The sequence below is a fragment of the Rhinopithecus bieti genome, unplaced genomic scaffold (assembly GCF_001698545.2).
Source record: "Rhinopithecus bieti isolate Rb0 unplaced genomic scaffold, ASM169854v2 scaffold_32008, whole genome shotgun sequence".
NCBI classification, from domain to species: domain Eukaryota; kingdom Metazoa; phylum Chordata; class Mammalia; order Primates; family Cercopithecidae; genus Rhinopithecus; species Rhinopithecus bieti.
Genome location: NW_016814433.1, coordinates 3763921 through 3782223, shown reverse-complemented (window position 1 = coordinate 3782223; position 18303 = coordinate 3763921). Strand labels below are relative to the sequence as shown.

The 18303-nt window shown below is 52.1% G+C and overlaps 1 protein-coding gene across 2 annotated transcripts; it reads right to left on the bottom strand.

Annotated features, from left to right (window-relative positions):
• Positions 1 to 21: 21 nt before the first annotated feature.
• On the bottom strand, positions 22 to 17887 carry PFAS (phosphoribosylformylglycinamidine synthase). 2 transcript variants are annotated; one of them, XM_017850582.1, is made up of 26 exons: positions 17832 to 17887; positions 13202 to 13382; positions 12981 to 13116; positions 12155 to 12260; positions 11598 to 11787; positions 11379 to 11484; positions 10901 to 11041; positions 10658 to 10782; positions 10346 to 10474; positions 9370 to 9501; positions 9108 to 9236; positions 4839 to 4912; positions 4567 to 4723; positions 4192 to 4253; positions 3892 to 4053; positions 3492 to 3617; positions 3228 to 3359; positions 2703 to 2933; positions 2362 to 2542; positions 2191 to 2274; positions 1808 to 1963; positions 1472 to 1591; positions 929 to 1074; positions 594 to 801; positions 366 to 457; positions 22 to 282 (listed from the first exon to the last, which is right to left on the bottom strand). In XM_017850582.1, exons 2-26 carry the CDS (start codon positions 13341 to 13343, stop codon positions 109 to 111), a joined length of 3441 nt encoding a protein of 1146 aa, XP_017706071.1. In that variant the 5' UTR covers positions 13344 to 13382; positions 17832 to 17887; the 3' UTR covers positions 22 to 108. The 2 variants fall into 2 exon arrangements, with proteins under 2 accessions (XP_017706071.1, XP_017706070.1); XM_017850581.1 differs by lacking the exons at positions 12155 to 12260; positions 13202 to 13382; positions 17832 to 17887 and having other exon boundaries at positions 23 to 282; positions 12981 to 13070.
• Between the last annotated feature and the right edge of the window lie 416 nt (positions 17888 to 18303).

Here is an 18303-nt window from a genome sequence, read left to right as displayed (position 1 = left end):
TAAAAATTTATTACCAGCATTCTGTTGGCATGTGGCCCGGAACGAATGTGGCCACTCTCTCCTAGCTCGGTGGAGTGAGAGGCCAATCCCCAGCCCAGGAAGACAGGGCTAAAGGTACCTCTTCAGAAATGTAGGGGAAGGGAGTGGGCAGAAGGCTGCACGCTGACCTTTGGCAGAGCCCAGGACATCTGCATAGCTGAAGCCGCCCACGAAGGCCACACCGCGGAAAGTGTCCAGCCCAATTGCCCCAGAGCAGAGGTCCTGCATGGTCACGTCCCATACCTGCGAAGATGGGGAGGGGGAGTGTGGGTGGGAGGACATGCAGCTGAGGTTGGAGAACCACCTCCAGCTGCCCCCCTGCTCACCTCAAACCCAGCCAAGTGGAAGGCATCAGCCATCTCCCGGTCTCCATTACTACCCTCCTCTCGCAAGATGGCGACTCGGGGGCTGGGACCACCTTGGGGAAGAATAATTGTCTTTGGGCCAGAAAGTTACTTCCCCACCCCAACTCCCCAGACACCTTTTCCAGGGCAGGCCCAGGCATCCAGGCTCAGTGCCCCCAGGACGCGAAGCCTCTGCACACACTCCCTCACCAGGCTCACGGGGCACGGAGGCTTTGGGAAAGGTGGGGGGCAGGCAATAGCTGGGCCCCGTCCGCTCCCTCAGGCCCCGTTCCTCCTCCGCCACACAGCGAGGCTCTGCCTGCAGCCGGTCCAGCTGGAAACTCGTCTCCTCCCAAAGGGCTCGCAGCTCCCCAACAGGCTCCTCCAGAACCACAGCCCCGTTCACTGACACCCGGACCTAGGAAGAGGAACAAATCTCCCTGGGCTAGGAGAAAGGATGGCCCCTCCACAGTGGGAGAGGGATGGACCATGGCCGCCCCACTCTGACTGCCCACTGCACACTGCTCTCTCCCTCACTTCCTCACCGTGGCATGGGGCCCAGCCTCGCCTGTGTGGCCCAGCTCCAGGCAGTGGAGGCCAGCATCCCAGTAACGCTTCAGCACCTGGGCCAGGTCTGGCTCCTGCACCTCCAGCACCAGGCCTGGCTCCTCAGCGAACAGCACAGACAGGACTGGGAGAGCAACAGGGGGAGTTAGGGGGATGCAAGAAGGGCTGAGGGAGTTGGGGCGGGGATCAGGGGAATGCAGGAAGGGCCGGGGCGGGGGTCAGAGGGACGCAGCCAGGGAGTTAGGGTGGGGATGAGAGAGGATGAGGGCTGGGAGGGCGGGACTGAGGATGTTTCATCATGGACATCTCAGGGATGGGAAGTCTCAGAGAGAGGCAGGAACATGGCGGGTGCCAGCCAGTTCCATCCAGTTCAGCTGTCAGAGACACAGCACAGAAAAGCTAGTCCGGGAAGACTCAGGGAAAGGGGATTAGAGGGCACTCCACTCTTTAATATATTGGAGATGGGGTCTGCAGGGTGGAGAAGGCAGCCCAGGCCGGAGACTAGACCCCAGGTTCCTTACCATCAACCCCAGCGACAGGCACATCCACCTGTAGCCCACAATTTCCAGCAAAGGCCATCTCCAGCAGGCATGTGACGAGGCCTCCATCGCTGACATCGTGGCCTGAGCAGAGGAGGCGATCTAGAGGAAGGAGAAGGAAGCTCAGCAACCTCGGGGCCCAAACCTGACAGGCCCCCTCCACCTTCCAGAGTCAGTCCGTCAAGAGCGTGTGTAAGAATGTCGGGGGATCTGAGGTACATTGTCCATTGGAGTCCCTCTTGCCCCACTGCCCAGCTGGTGAACGCCTGCTGCACGCCTGGCACCCCGTGCGCCATCTCCCCAGGGGGCTTCACTCACCTTTCAGCAGCCCCTGGGTGATGCTGAAGGCACGCACCAAGTTCTCAGGAACGTCCAGGTCTGGAGGGTGCTCCCCGAGCTGGGAGAAGCACTGGGCCAGAGCCGTGCCCCCCAGCCGGTGCTGCCCAGGGCTCAAAGGCACATAAAGCAGATGGCCTGGGGAGACAGGGAGGGGTGAGGGGAGGGGGACACCTCAGGAGGACCCGTCCCTGAGGTGCTCACAGCACTGCTGTTCCCAGCACTGCTGTTCCCAGCATGTGGTGAGACGCCCGGACAATCAGTCCCAGAAAACACCACGGCCCAGTGTTGAGATGGGGGCCCAGCACTCAAAGCAGGGGCCAAGCAAAGAACACACAAGGCGGTGGGATGGGCCACGAACATACCTCTCCCTTCAGGATGCTTGAGGTCTGGGGTCACGGTGGCTGTGATGTCTGGGCAGACGGCATAGGCTGAGATGACCAGTGACCCTGTAGAGCAAGGAGGAGTCCAAAGGAATGAGTTGCCAGGCCAGCCCCGTAGTTCCTCCTCCCCTCCCTGGGACCCCCACACCTCACCAGGAGCCCGCACGGTCTCAGCGCCAACCCGAGCAGCCATGCTAAGGGAGTCCTTGCCACCGTCCACTGCCACACCCAGGGCTGCCATCACTGCCACCATAGCCTCACAGGCGTCCGCCAAAGCTGCGCCCTCCCCTGGGAGCTTGGCTGCCCACATCCAGTTCCCGCTACACTTCACATCCTGGGGTGGTAGAGGCACGGCATTAGAGGGGAAGAGAGATGTGGAGAGGACAGGGGTGCAGGGGGACTGGGAGGTTGCAACATGAAATGAAGGGCTACAGATGGATGCCGGAGGGTCCTGAAACTGGGGGCTCCAGGGTAGAAGCTATGGGAGAACTCACCCGGAGGTCCGTGACCAGAGCAAACACCAAGTTGGTGAGGGCTTCAGCCACAGCCAGCCGGGCGGCGACCTTGGGGTCCAGCAGGCTCTTGACTGGCTGCTCTCCCAAGGCTGTGGCAGCCCCTACGAGCTCCTCATGGCTCAGTGCCACAACCGCTACATCTGCCAGAGGAGTCTGCAGGGGCCCCACACACTGCTGCTGGGCCACCAGGCCGCCCACGGAGCGGTCCACCTGTGGAACCAGGTGAGGTTAGCAAGAGAGCAAGGGACAGGGACAGCCTGTGCTCCTGCACCTGCCCCCAAGGGACCCAGGGCGGTGGGAGGCCTGGCTTTCCCCCAGTGCAGACAACAGCTCTACTCAGAAGGTGGGTAGCAGGGAGACCAGGCCGTCAGGGTGGCTGCCCTGCCCCTGTTGCTTCCCCCCAGGGCCAGGCAAAAACCCCCACAGCAGTCTCTAAGGGTGGGAGGGCAGAGGTGGGTGCACGGAGGAAGCAGGCAGGGGGCAGAGGAGGGGTGCAGGGAGGACCTTATTGGTGAGGTAGCGCTTGCTGGCCACAGCAGGCAGCCTCAGAACCCTCTCCAGAGCCTGGCGCATGCTCAGCCCTGGGGGCAAGGCCAAAGGCTGCAGCACAGGGGGCTTCCTCTGGAGGAAGAACTCCTGCAACACAGACAGCGACAGGGAGTGTGAGCACCTGCGGCGGGCCAGGCACACAGGTGACAAAGTGCATGTGAGGTAAAGGGTGGTGTGGAGCGGACCACAGGAGAAACCCATCCCCCCAACCCCACATACCTTCCGAGGCATCTTGCCCAGTACCCATTCGAGCTCCAGGTCCACAGGGGTTGGCGGGGGTGTCGGGGGGGCATCCCCCTGGCCATTTCTTCCGACAGGACACTCCCGATCGTCCACCAGCACTATCTATAGACCCCAGGGACCCCACCCGGGGGGATGAAACTGTGACCACCAGCAGGGAATATTCCTAGAAATCAGGGCACAAATGTGCTTTCCACTCCTTGTTTGGTGTCCGTATTGAGTCCCTGCCCTTCCTTGGCTCCTACATTCCCCAAAGCTTGTTTGCCACCACCTCCCATCTTCCTCTCGTCCCTCTCCCTTGACAGCTCTCCCTCTAGCCCATACCTAGGTGGCTCATGTCTGCCCCAGTGTCTGCTCCCGACTCCCTGGGCCAACTCACCCTTCGGTCTCCAGTGATGGTGCCCACGAAGCAAGCCGAGCAACGTTCACGGGCACTGACACGAGTCAGGAAGTTCCGGTCGGGGGACCTCAGGAGAAGTGCATTTGATTCCTGGTACTCGGCCCCCCAGATTTCCAGGGCATTCAGGGTCGGGTCCCCGAGCTGCACAGCCATGGCAGGGAGGAAAGAGAAGGGCCAGTGGGCACTCCCACGTCTCATGTTGTTGCAAGAGAGATGGGTGGGCGTGGGCTGGGGCTGCCAGGGATGGGAAAATGCCAGACTTCAGGGGATGAGACCCACCTGGAAGCGGCTGGTGTAAATGATGGCTCCAGCTGGGTCACTCAGCTCCTTTAGGACGTTGCCTGGTGAGAGGGTTACAAGGAGAAGTAGTGACCTAGTGGTGTTCAGGCAACAAAGGGCAGTCCCTGATCTCCAAAGGAGCCCCTAATTCTGTGTGTTCCTATGTCAACTGCTGCCTCACCCTCACCACCAATCAATCCTCCCACGGCAGCAGGCTTTTACCCTTCCAACCCTGAACCTGTCTAGAATGTACAGAGCATGGAGAATGGGACCCAGAGCTGGGTGGTTGGTTGGAAATTCCTGATACCTCTCCCTAAACCAAACCTGGCAGGATACCAGGCAGGCCCAGTCTCTTGTTCTAATTCCTTTCCTCACCATTGCCACCAGCGCCCTGATCGTGAAGGCTACAGATGGGGTTTCCCTTGGGGGCCTCCACACAAGCCCTGATCACACGGTTCATCTTCTGTTCCATCTCCGGGTCTCCTCGCTGCACAGCCCCAAAGTCCAGGTCACTGGTGTTATCTCCCTGCACCTGGGGGCATATATGGCATAGCTTAGTTCAGCGAGGCTGGAAGCTCCTGTACGCGCTCCTATGCCTGGGGCCCGGTTATATCAAGGATTCTGCACCTTTAGCAATTCCCACTCACCTGCACAGACGAAGCAGCTCCACCTCCAACTCCAATCCTGTAGACGGGACCTCCAACCTTTACAACTTCCATGCCTGTAAGAAGGGAAGGCAGAATCAGAACACCGGGAAAGCCACGAGAAGAGGCCTCGAAAGCAAGGCAGCGTGAGGACAGAGGAAGCTGATGTTAGGGGAGGAGAAGCCTGACACTTTTTTTTTTTTTTTGAGATGGAGTCTCGCTCTGTTGCCCACGCTGAAGCACAGTGGCGTGATCTCGGCTCACTGCAACCCCCGCCTCCTGGGTTCAAGCGATTCTCCTGCCTCAGCCTCCTGAATAGCTAGCATTACAGGCGCCTACTGTCATGCCCAGCTAATTTTTGTATTTTTTTTAGTAGAGACACAGTTTCATCATGTTGGCCAGGCTGGTCTCAAACTCCTGACCTCAGGTGATCCGCCCACCTCAGTCTCCCGAAGTGCTGGGATTACAGGTGTGAGCCACCCTGCCTAACCCAGAAGCCTTACCACTTGACTGGGTTGATAGGAGAGTAAACTGGTATCAACTACAGAGGACGATTTGGCATTAACAACCAAAATGACAAATGCATGCAGTCTCTGATTGGGTAAATACACTTTGAGGAAGTTACCCTGCTGGGTTTTGCACAGGTATAAAATCACCCATTTACAAGATTAAACACCATAGTAATGTTTGTATTAGCAAGGACACGAAATCATCTTTTTTTTTTTTTTTTTGAGACGGAGTCTCGTTCTGTCGCCCAGGCTGGAGTGCAGTGGCCAGATCTCAGCTCACTGCAAGCTCTGCCTCCCGGGTTCACGCCATTCTCCTGCCTCAGCCTCCCGAGTAGCTGGGACTACAGGCGCCCGCCACCTCGCCCGGCTAGTTTTTTGTATTTTTTAGTAGAGACAGGGTTTCACCGGGTTAGCCAGGATGGTCTCGATCTCCTGACCCTGTGATCCGCCCGTCTCGGCCTTCCAAAGTGCTGGGATTACAGGCTTGAGCCACCGCGCCCGGCCAGCAAGGACACGAAATAATCTAAAGGCTGACAACAGAGACCTGATTAACTAAACTGTGGTATGTCTATACAATGAAAGACTAAGCCACCAAAAAAAGAGAATATAGGAATGTAATGAAGTAATATGACTTCATCAGTATGAAATTATTTCTAAGATATACTGCTAAGCGAAAAATGAAAAGGCAAAATATGTATGTCTATTTACAGTAGCATCAAAAGAATAAAACAATTAGGAGTAAATTTAAAATAGAAGTAAGGCTTATACACTAAAAACTTTTTTTTTTTGAGATGGAGTCTTGCTCTATTGCCCAGGCTGGAGTGAAGTGATGCAATCTCGGCTCACTGCAACCTCTGGATGCGGAAGGAACCTGAAGTGCAGGGACTCCAGGGTAGAAGCTGTAGGAGAACTCACCCACACTCCCAGCACTTTGGGAGATTGAGACGGGCGGCTCGCTTGAGCTCAGGAATTTGAGACCAGCCTAGCTAACCCGGTGAAATCCTATCTTTTTTTTTTTTTTTTTTTTTTTTTTTTTTTGAGACGGAGTCTCGCTCTGTCACCCAGGCTGGAGTGCTGTGGCTGGATCTCAGCTCACTGCAAGCTCTGCCTCCCAGGTTCACGCCATTCTCCTGCCTCAGCCTCCCGGGTAGCTGGGACTACAGGCGCCGCCACCTCGCCCGGCTAGTTTTTTTTTTTTGTAGTTTTTAGTAGAGACGGGGTTTCACAGTGTTAGCCAGGATGGTCTCGATCTCCTGACCTCGTGATCCGCCCGTCTCGGCCTCCCAAAGTGCTGGGATTACAGGCTTGAGCCACCGCGCCCAGCGGTGAAATCCTATCTTTACAAAAAATGCAAAAATTAGCCAGGCATGGTGGCAGGAGCTCGTAGTCTCAGTTACTCAGGAAGCTAAGGTGGGAGGATCACCTGAGCCCAGAAGATGGAGGTTGCAGTGAGCTGAGATCGTACCACTGTACTCCAGCCTAGGTGACAGAGTGAGATTCCATCTCAAAAAACAAAAAAAGAAATAGGAAAGGATCTGAATAGATGTTTCTTTAAGGAAGACATACAAATAGCTAACTAGCATACAAAAACATGCTCAGCCGGGCGCGGTGGCTCAAGCCTGTAATCCCAGCACTTTGGGAGGCTGAGACGGGTGGATCACGAGGTCAGGAGATCGAGACCATCCTGGCTAACACGGTGAAACGCCGTCTCTACTAAAAAAAAAAAAATACAAAAACTTAGCCGGGCGATGTGGCGGGCACCTGTAGTCCCAGCTACTCGGGAGGCTGAGGCGAGAGAATGGCGTAAACCCGGGAGGCGGAGCTTGCAGTGAGCTGAGATCCGGCCACTGCACTCCAGCCTGGGAGACAGAGCGAGACTCCGTCTCAAAAAAAAAAAAAAAAAAAAAACCACCTATACAACAGTGATCCCTTAAGATTATAATGGTGCTGAAAAATTCCTATTGCCTAGTGACATCGTGGCACGCTGGTGGGGATGCTATTTGTAAATAAACCTACTGCACTGCCAGTCACACAAAAGTATACTGCAGACCATTATTGTACATATACTACATAATGTTTCATAATGACAATAAATGACTATTGCTGGTTTATGTATTTACTATGCTTTTTTAAATTTTTATTTTATTTTTTTTTTCAAGACAGAGTCTCACTCTGTCGTCCAGACTGGAGTACAATCTTGGCTCACTGCAACTTCCGCCTCCCAGGTTCAAGTGATTCTCCTGCCTAAGCCTCCCGAGTAGCTGGGATTACAGGTGTGTGCCACCACACCAAGCTAATATTTGAATTTTTGGTAGAGAGGGGGTTTCACCATGTTGGCCAGGCTGGTCTTGAACTCCTGACCTCGGGTGATCTGCCCATCATGGCCTCCCAAAGTGCTGGGATTACAGGCGTGAGCCATTGCACCCAGCCTACATTTTTAATTTTTATTCTTTTTTGGAGACAGGGTCTCACTCTGTCACTCATGCTTGAGTGCAGTGGTATGATCATAGCTCACTACAGCCTTGAGCTCCTTGGCTCAAGCAATCTTCCCACGTCAGCCTCCTGAGTAGCTGGGACTACAGGTGTACACCACCATATCCAGCTGATTTTTATTTCTTAATTTTTTTAGAGACGGGGTCTGACTATATTCCCCAGACTGGTCTCAAACTCCTGGCCTCAAGTAATCCCCCTGCCTTGGCCTCCCAAAGTGCTGGGATTACAGGCATGAGCCACTGTGCCCAGCCAACTATACTTTTTACTGTTATTTTAGAATGTACTCATTCTACTTATATAAAACACTTTTATTTTGGCTGGGCACCATGGCTCACACCTGTAATCCCAGTGCTTTGGGAGGCTGACGCAGGAGAATTGCTTGAGCCCAGGAGCTCAAGGCCACAGTGAGCTAGGATAGAACCACTGTTCTTCAGCCTGGATGACAAAGCAAGAGAAAAAGAGAAAAAAAATCCTGCTTGAGAAAGAAAATGTAGATTAAAAATAATAATAATTAACAAAAAAGAGAAAAAAGTTAACTTGAAAACAGTATGCCATGTTACATGGACAGCAGCTTCATATATCTTATATTTACCACGTCTTTTTTTTTTTTTTTTTTTTGACAAGGTCTTGCTCTGTCATCCAGGCTGGAGTGCAGTGGTGTGATCTCCACTCACTGCAACCTCTACCTCCCGGCTTCAAGTGGTTCTTGTGCCTCAGCCTCCTGAGGAGCTGGGACTACAGGCGCACACCATGACACCTGGCTAATTTCTGTATTTTCAGTAGCAACGGTGTTTCACCACGTTGGCCATGCTCGTCTTGAACTCCTGACCTCAGGTGATCCACCTGCCTCAGTCTCCCAAAGTGCTGGGATTACAGGTGTGAGCCACCCTGCCTGGCCCACCATGTCTTGATTGCATTATTTTCTCTTATGCTTAATTTATTCTCATGCTGTTTTGTTCATCATGGCTCCTAAGTGTACAAAATTCCTGGATAATGTTGCCAGTAAGAGGCCGTGTGGAGTGACTGTGTAGTAAGCTATACCATCTAGGTTTGTGTACGTACACTCTATGAAGTGGGCACAGTGGGCACAATAATGAAATTACCTAATAACCACATTTCTCAGAACGAGTGGTCCATCATTATGTGATGCATAACGTAAGCCAACACATTAAAAACTAACCACTGAAGTGGTCCCTAAGTTCCCCCACTGCAGTCATCCTGTGCTGGGGAAAAAGCTGGCTGGATCCAGAGAAAGGTGGCAGGCTCTTACCTGGCTCTGGGGCCTCCTTGCTTATGTGGTCAGCTTCCATGGACCCAATGCCCCCACTAAACATGATGGGCTTGATCCACTCACGCCGCTGGCCGTCTGGGAGCTGGAGGCCCAAAGAGCGGACGAAGCCTGGAGGGTGAACATCAGAGGGACGTGTCACTCAGTTCCCTCAGTGCTCGCCCAATAGCACAGCCCCTGGGTAGCACACCCCACCCAGAAGCCCCTCTGGGTGTTTGTCGTCCCTCCACACCCCCAGTCTCACCAGCCAACACTGGTTCCCCAAACTTGTTGCCATAGTCAGAAGCTCCATTACTGGCTTCAATGGCAACCTCCAGGGGTCGGGCAAAGTTCCCAGGATACTGGAAGCTTGGATCCTCCCAGGGGAGATTGTAACCTGGAAGGGAAGGAGAGAGAACTCGATGAACTGAATGAACTGTGAAGACAGAGGCCAGAGCAGCCTGCATCCTTCAAGAAGGGTCAAGACCACCAAGGACCACCTGCATGGCTGCAATGTTCCACTTCAGGAAGTCCTGTTTTAGGAAGCCACAGAGCCTGCAGTGAGGCACTGGTCTTCTCTCCACCACCCACACCAGCCTTCCTTTTGACTCTCACAATCAGTTTCACAGGCTTTCCTTTTTTTTTGAGATCGAGTCTCAGTCTGTCGCTCAGGCTAGAGTGCAGTGGTGCAAACTTGGCTCACTGCAAGCTCCACCTCCTGGGTTCACGCCGTTCTCTCACCTCCGCCTCCCGAGTAGCTGGGACTACAGGCACCCATCACCATACCCAGCTAATTTTTTTGTATTTTTAGTAGATATGGGATTTCACCGTGTTAGCCAGGATGGTTTCGATCTCCTGACCTTGTGATCCGCCCACCTCAGCCTCCCAAAGTGCTGGGATTACAGACATGAGCCACCACACCCGGCCAAGTTTCTCAGGCTTTCTAAGAAACCAGATTTGAGGGGCAGGTGGTGATCATAAGACCAATCCAGTATCATGCTTTCTGGCTGAATGAAGGCTAGTTTCTAAAGAAAATCGTGGACCTGCAAAGTCAGTCTGGCCACCTCATCTCCCCAGGTCTACACTGATGATCATAGGTAGTGAAAGGCCAGCTATCTTAGAGCCCTCCCTCCCAGGAAAAGGCACCCAGGATGACCCTATGACCTAAGAGATAAAAGTCTGGTGCCTGCCAGGACAAGGAATCCGGAAGGGAAGGTGGATAGAGAGGAAGGAGATGGAACCTGGAATATGTAGATTTCCAAAGCAATAGCCAGCAGTGCCAGCCACCACATGGGCCCCACGGCCTGTGCACTGGACATCTCGAATCCGGCCCCCTGTACCAGTGGTCGCACCACTAAAGGGGCATACTCCTGCAAAGAGAGAGTGGGGAGAGGTTTGGGTGCCTCAGAGACAAATCCCATCTCTGACCACCCCCCTGAAAATAAGGACAACCAGCTTCCCTGATAATTTTCCCCAGGCCCAGCACAGGGCCCTGGACCTTTGCCCTTCCCTATTCTGTGATCTCACCTACTTCTCCAGGGAACCCAGCTCACCTGTGGGAAAGTTGTGAGTCTCTGCTGTGAAGACAACATGTCTCAGACCTTGCTGTTGCCGGAAACGGCTTGGCCGTGTGGGGTCCTCAGGCCGTAGGAATCGGACTTCCTTTCCCTGGATTGCACTGTGGACATATCCATCCTGGACCCTGCTTCCTTTCTGGGATCTACACTAACCCAAGCAGGGCCTGGGGCCTCCCCTCCCTGGGTCCTGATGCCACCCCAGTCTAGGGCACAACCCACCTGCTGTTATCACAGAATTTGAGGATGTTGTTGGGGTTTGAGGATTTCTGGGTGCTCATGATGGACTCAAACAGTGAGTGCTCCAGCTTCTGCCCATCCACGTGGAGCTGGCCCTTGAAGAACCAGTGTCGGCTGTGCTCGCTGCAGGGGGTGATTCAGGGAGGGGTCATTTCTTAAAGCCCTGTCTTCTCACCAGCATTAAACAGCAGAGTTACAGCCAAATTCATACTTAGATAATAGATCAAAATATATTCCAAAAAGTCATAATCTTCAAGTATTCTGTCATTTTGGATTATCCAGAGCCAAAGTGAAGATAAAACCAAAATTTGAATATAGACTCCTTGATGGATGAGGGGAGCCCAGGCCCTCAGAGACTCAGGGAGGCCCCTAAGCCAAGGGAGAGCCATGAAGGCGAGTCCCTGTGGTCTCTCCCAATATCCATGGGCTCAGGTATCAGAACAATCCCATTCCTCCCCACCTATTGGACTGCGCCAAGTCAAAGGCCTCCACAGTGCTCGGGTTCCGCTGCAGCTCCTGGAAGCGCTTGGTGTAGAAGTCTAGGTCCCAAGAGTCTAAAGCCAGACCTAGGAGACAAATCCAGGATGAGGTGACCATGGAACTCAGGCAGCCACATTCCAGATCTCAGCACCCCTACTGGCCTGTCCTGGGCCCTACACCTCCCTCCCCAGTTACTCACCAAGCTCCTGGTTGGCCTTCTCCAGCGCAAGTCGGCCCTCGCCCAGTATATTGATAGGGCCATTGAGGGGTTCCAGGATGCTCTCAGGGGAGAAACTCTGGATAGGATGGGGGAAGTGCTGCTCTGTCATCCGGTCGTGCAGGGTAGCCAGAGCAATGGCTTCCACCTCAGCCGACGGAGGGTGGGCAAACTAGGGGTGCAGACATACAGAGGGCAAGGGGTGAAGAGTTTAAGAATGGAGAGAAATGGTCCACCTTCCTACCCTCTTAGTCATGCAAGGCCAGCCCACTGCCACCCCATATGGCACTTTTCTCAGATTATAAAAGACGCCCTTTCCAGGTATGAATCCAGGCCAGGATGCACAGATTAAGGGAAGCATAGGCTGGATTTCTGCCTCATTTACCCTTTAACCAGGTACCTTCAGGCAGTGAACAACCTGTACAACCACATAGAGCAGGCCTAAAGCCAGGAGCACCTGTCCCTGCTTCTCTCTAGAGTTTAGCATCTAATCTTCTATCTCTGGCCCATCTCCTCCTCCTGATTCCCCACCACCTCACCGAGAGCCGGTAGCGCCGGGTGGTCTCCACACGATCCACAGGCCCCAGCCCAGCAGCGTGACACACTGACACGATGTTGGTAGATGTTGGAGTGGAGAAGTTCAGCCTGAGCAATGGGCCTGATGGTTAGGACTGGAGAACCCCTGGCAGGCCTCAGATGAGAGGGTGGATCCTGCCCACTGCTGTCTGGACAACTTCCCACCGCTATCCCCTCACCATTGGCTTTCAGCCTCAGGCTGGGCAACAAGAAACCTGCTTTCAAAGTTCACTCAAACCAAACCATAACTATCCTCTAGCATCAAAACTATTTTTTTTTTTTTTCTGTGAGACAGAGTTTCGCTCTGTCACCCAGGCTGGAGTGCAGTGGCGCATATCTTGGCTCACTGCAACCTCTGCTTCCTGGGTTCAAGCAATTCTCCTGCCTCAGCCTCCTGAGTAGCTGCGACTGCAGGTGCATGCCACCAGGCCCGGCTAATTTTTCGTATTTTTAGTAGAGACAGGGCTTCACTGCGTTAGCCAGGATGGTCTCGATCTCCTAATCTTGTGATCCACCTGCCTCGGCCTCCCAAAGTACTGGGATTCCAGGCGTGAGCCACCGCGCCTGGCCAAAACTGTTTGATTTTAACTTGGAGTCCAATTTATTTTGCTTTGAGAACATGTTTTGGAGCAGGGTGGTCTTTGGAGGGATCTACCCAAATGGGGAAAGCACATGCATTTTTTCCTAGGCAGGAAGTAGCAAAGAGCAAAGGAAAAACAAATCTCCCAAGGATCACAAGAGGAAGCGGAGGAAAGCAGGAGAAAGGCGTGGGCAGGATGAGATACTTACCTGGGCCCGACCTCCAGCAGCAGGTCACTGGAGCCTGAAAGGAGCCAGGACTCCCGAGCAACATCATCCAGCAATAAAGGGCAACCAAACAGCCACATCAGCTTCTTCATCTCCTCAGCACTGGGGAGGGCCTCAGCTGCAGGAGACAGGGCAAGGACACCTTAAGACACTGCCCCCAACACCGAGGCATGTCCCCCAAGAATCCAATGCCTGGGCCCAACCTGTCCAGTTCACATTGTAGCACAGTTCAGTCTCGATGCCCTGCAGCTCTGGCAGTTTCCCTTGCAGTTTCCTTCGAGTGTGTCCAGAGGCTGCCCCCTCATGGCCAGAGGGACGAACATAGAAGTGAAGGACTGGGGACATCTCTGCAGGTGTCCTTTGCTGGAGAGATGAATTAGGTTCCTAAAAAATAACATTAACTGAGCCAGGCGCGGTGGCTCACACCTGTAATCCCAGCACTTTGGGAGGTTGAGGAGGGTGGATTGTCTGAGGTCAGGAGTTCGAGACCAACCCGGTCAACATAGTGAAACCCTGTCTCTACTACTACTAAAAATACAAAATTAGCTGGGTGTGGTGGCAGGCGCCTGTAATCCCAGATACTAGGGAGGCTGAGGTTGCAGTGAGCTTAGATCGCGCCATTGCACTCCAGTCTGGGCAACAAGAGCAAAACTCCTTGTCAACAAACAAACAAACAAATAAATAAAATAAGATAAAAAAACATTAACCATGGCCTATCTGTTGAATTGATTTCAGATTTCAAGGAAAGTTGAGGTGTTAGGGATAGGGTAGCGGAAAGTGATAGGGACACTTAGAGAAACAAGGTAACCTGAAAAATGTAACCTTGGAGATTTTAAGGAATCTTGTAAAATGTGGTCTTTATTAATGTGGTCGGGAGGTGACAGATGCATGCTCGACACAGGTTCCCAGAGTACATGCACTTTGCTGGGTCCCAGGCAAGGTCTTAGGAACACTGCTGTGAATCAAGACAGAAACTATGTCTGCTCTCACAGGGTTTATATTTTATTGGGGGAGAAAGGCCAAGTACCCAGACATTTCCAGTCCCATGTAGTGAAGGTCAGCGGACTGTGAACACCAATCCTGCACTTTAGGTGTCAGGAAAAATTTCCTGAGAGAAATGGCATCAGCCATGGATGGAATGTTTGTGTATCTCCCTCTCCCAATTCATATATTGAAACCCTAATCCTCAATGTTATGGTATTTGGAGGTGGGGCCTCTGGGAGGTAATTAGGTCATGAAAGTGGAATTCTCATGAATGAGCTACTAATCTCACCAAACCTCTTATAACCTGCCCTTATAAGAAGAGGCCAGATTGGGCCGGGCACAGTGGCCCACACCTGTAATCTTAGCCCTTTGGAGGCTGAGGTGGGAGGATTGAGCACAGGCGTTTGAGACCAACCTGGGCAACATGGCAAAAACCCCATCTCTCTCAAAAAAGATACAAAAATTAGCTGGGTGTGCTGGCATGTGCCTGTAGTCCCAGCAACTGGGGAGGCTGAGGTGGGAAGATCACTTGAGCCCGGGGAGGCGGAGGCTGCATTCAGCTGTGATCAAGCCACTGCACTCCAGCCTGGGCAACACGGTGAGAACTTGAGATCAGGAGTTTGAGACCAGCCTGACCAACATGGTGAAACCTCATCTCTACTCAAAAAAATACAAAATTAGCCGGGCATGGTGGTGCATGCCTATAATCATAGCTACTTGGGAGGCTGAGGCAGGAGAATCACTTGAACCCAGGAGGCGGAAGTTGCAGTGAGCTGAGATGGAGCCATTGCACTCCAGCCTGGGCAACAAGAGCGAAACTCCATCTCAAAACAAACAAAAAAAAAGGATCTCTGATCACAAAGCTTTTGTTTAATAATTTATTGGTTGATGATATCATGTCATAATTTATTTATTTACTTATTTTCTTTTTCTTTTTTTTTGAGATGGATTCATTCTGTCACCCAGGTCGGAGTGCAGTGGCACAATCTCGGCTCTCTGCAACTTCTGCCTCCCAGGTTCAAGCAATTCTCCTGACTCAGTCTCCTGAGTAGCTGCGATTACAGGCACGTGCCACCATGCCCAACTAATTTTTGTATTATTAGTAGAGACGGGGTTTCCCCTTGTTTGCCAGGCTGGTCTCCAACTCCTGACCTCAAGTGATCTGCCCACCTTGGACTCCCAATGTGTTGGGATTACAGGCATGTGCCACCATTCCAGCCCATAAATTACTTAAAAAAAAAAAAAAAAAAAGAATTGCTTAAGCAGGGCCGGGCATGGTGGCTCACATCTGTAATCCTCGCACTTTAGGAGGCCAAGACAGGCAGATCACTTGAGGTCAGGAGTTCGAGACCAACCTGGCCGACATGGCGAAACCCTGTCTCTATTAAAAATACAAAAAATTAGCCGGGCATGGTGGCAAGCGCCTGTAGTCCCAGCTACTTGGGAGGCTGAGGCAGGAGAATCGCTTAAACCCGGGAGGCAGAGGTTGCAGTGAGCCAAGATTGAGCCATTGCACTCCAGCCTGGGTGACAGAGCAAGACTGTGACTCAAACAAACAAACAAACAAACAAAAAAACGAATTGCTTAAGCAGATCCTGAATTCCAGCAGAACAGCTGACTCCACTCACCTCAAAGACTCCCACAGAAGCCAGGAGCAGTGGCTCACGACTATAATCCCAATGCCTGTAATCCCAGCACTTTGGGAGGCCAAACTCCTGCTTGAGCCCAGGAATTTGAGACCAGCCCTGGGCAACATGGTAAGACCCTGTCTTCATAAAAAATATTAAAAATTAGCTGGACATGGTGGCATGTACTTGTGGTCCCAGCTACTCCAGAGGCTGAGGCAAGATGATCACTTGAGCCCATGAATTTGAGGCTGCAGTGAGCTACGATTGTGCCACTGCACTCCAGCCTGGGTGACACAGCAAGACCCCGTCTTTCTTTATCTTTCTTTCTTTTTTTGAGATGGAGTCTCGCTCTGTCACAAGGCTGGAGTACAGTGACACCATCTTGGCTCACTGCAACTCTGCCTCTCGGGTTCAAGCGATTCTCCTGTCTCAGTCTCCCGAATAGCTGAGACTACAGGCGTGCACCACCACGCCCAGCTAATTTTTATATTTTTAGTAGAGATGGGGTTTCACCATGTTGGCCAGGATGGCCTCGATCTCTTGACCTCGTGATCCGCCCGCCTCGGCCTCCCAAAGTGCTAGGATTATAGGCGTGAGCCACCACACCAGGCAGACCTCATCTTTCAAAAAAAAAAAAAGAAAAAAGAAAAAAGAAAAAGACTCCCACAGTGGAACCAAGTGTGCATGAGAATCAGTTTCTTCATCTCCCTGTTTCATGACCTCACCCTGCACTCTTCAATCAATGATTTTCACACTTCAGCCCAATCCTACTCCAAACCCTTAAAAACCCTAGCCTCAACATACTCTGGGGGATGGATTTGAGGTTTCCTCCTGTCTCCTTTGCAGCAGCCCTATGATTAAACCTCTTTTTCTGCTGCAACCTGGTGTCTTGGTGTATTTACCTCCAGTGTTTTAGCCTAACATTCAAAGGACCTCCCCATCTATCCCAAACTACCTATCCAATTTCTGGTTCCATTGCCTCTCAGCAAGACCCTGGCTTTACTCAACAAACTCTGCTGTTCCCCTAGTCTTGACATTTCAGTAAACAATACCATCATCCAATTTGTTGCTCAAGACAAAAACACAGAAGTCATGCTGAATTCTCTTTCCCTCAGACTCTCTAAATCCAATCCACCAGGAAATCTATTTCCAATCATATCTCAAATCCCTCATCTCTTCATCTCTACTACCTCACTCTAGTTCAAGTAAGACACCATCATCACTCACCTTGACCAATGCATTAACCTCCTGACCACTGCATAACCACAATTCATTTGTCACACATCAGCATAAAGTGGATTATGGCTTCCCATTACACATGGTATAAATTCCAACTCAGCATCCTGGTGTACCAACTGTGGCCACTCTCCGGCCTACCTCTCCAACCCTATCTCACACCATTCTCTTTTTCACCCACAATGCACCAACCACATTAGCTTCTTTTCTATTTCTCTAACTTGCCAAGCTCAGACCTGGAAGGCATTTTTTTCACCCTGACATATGCATGGCTAGCTCCTTCTTGTTATTTAGATTTCTGGTGATTCGCCTTCGTGGAAAAGGCTTCACTAGCCACTAAGTGGTTACTATCAGATGGCCTTATTTTTATTTCCTATATAGCGCTTATCACTATGGGATGTTTTTACTTTTCGCTCTATATTCCCCATTAGAAAAAAAAAACTCTACGTGGGCATGGGATGTTGCTGCTTCGTTTCCATTGAATTACCAAGGCTTAGAACAATACCAGGGCTTGAAACGCAAAAAAAATTCTAACACTTGTGGACTGACTGAATGAACTCTTGATTCTCACCACTCTTCAGCCCCTCCCCCACTTTCAGGACAGTCTTCCTGAAGGCATTTTGTTTATTAAGCCACTTGATTTCCGTCTATCATTCCCAGTAAAATGCAAGTTTCAAGAGCTCAGAGACAGGGTTTGCGTGCATGAGCGCTGTATCCCAGTAGGCGGCCGGCAGACTTTATGTTAATTGAATCCATGAATGGGATAATGGGGCTAAGTTTACATGGGGGTCGGCCATGCCTGGGGTCTGCAGAACGCACGCAAGATAGGATGAATGGACGCCTCCACTAAAGCAAATGGGCGGGCACCAAGTAGACACAGCTCAGCCTGGGGGGGATATTGAAGGGGCCAGACCAGGCTTGGGCTAGATGACAAAAGGCTGCACCTGGAGGAGGTTCCAGGTCCGAACGCGGTAAATATACTCACGTGGAAGACGCACTCGGGGCCACAGAGTACCTCGAATCGTCGCGCGCGCTTGTTACGTCATCCACGTGCGCCGCGCGCAGAGACTGGACCTGCCTGCGCCGGGGCGACTACGCCCCGCCCACTTTTCCCAGCCGGCACGCAAAATTCTAGGTTCTTGGAGGGGAGAGGTTTATCCCCAGGTGGTTTCTCCCAAAAATCTGTCTTGAATTGACGTTTGTGAAAATACATTCTGTTCCCCATCCCCGCGGGGACAGTTAAGTAATGACATCAGTTACTTAAGGCCGTAACGCAAGCATGTGAAAGGTGTACTTTGGAGGCATTACGAGGAAGCGCTTCTCTGCTTGGCAAGATCAAGGTGACTGAAAGATGCTTAGAAGTCATCCATCAGGCGGGCTGTGTTTGAGTTCCTGAGCTCTCCCACCCCATCCATGTGAAGGCCTGCGGGATGCCGGACAGGATGTCACTTAGAAGG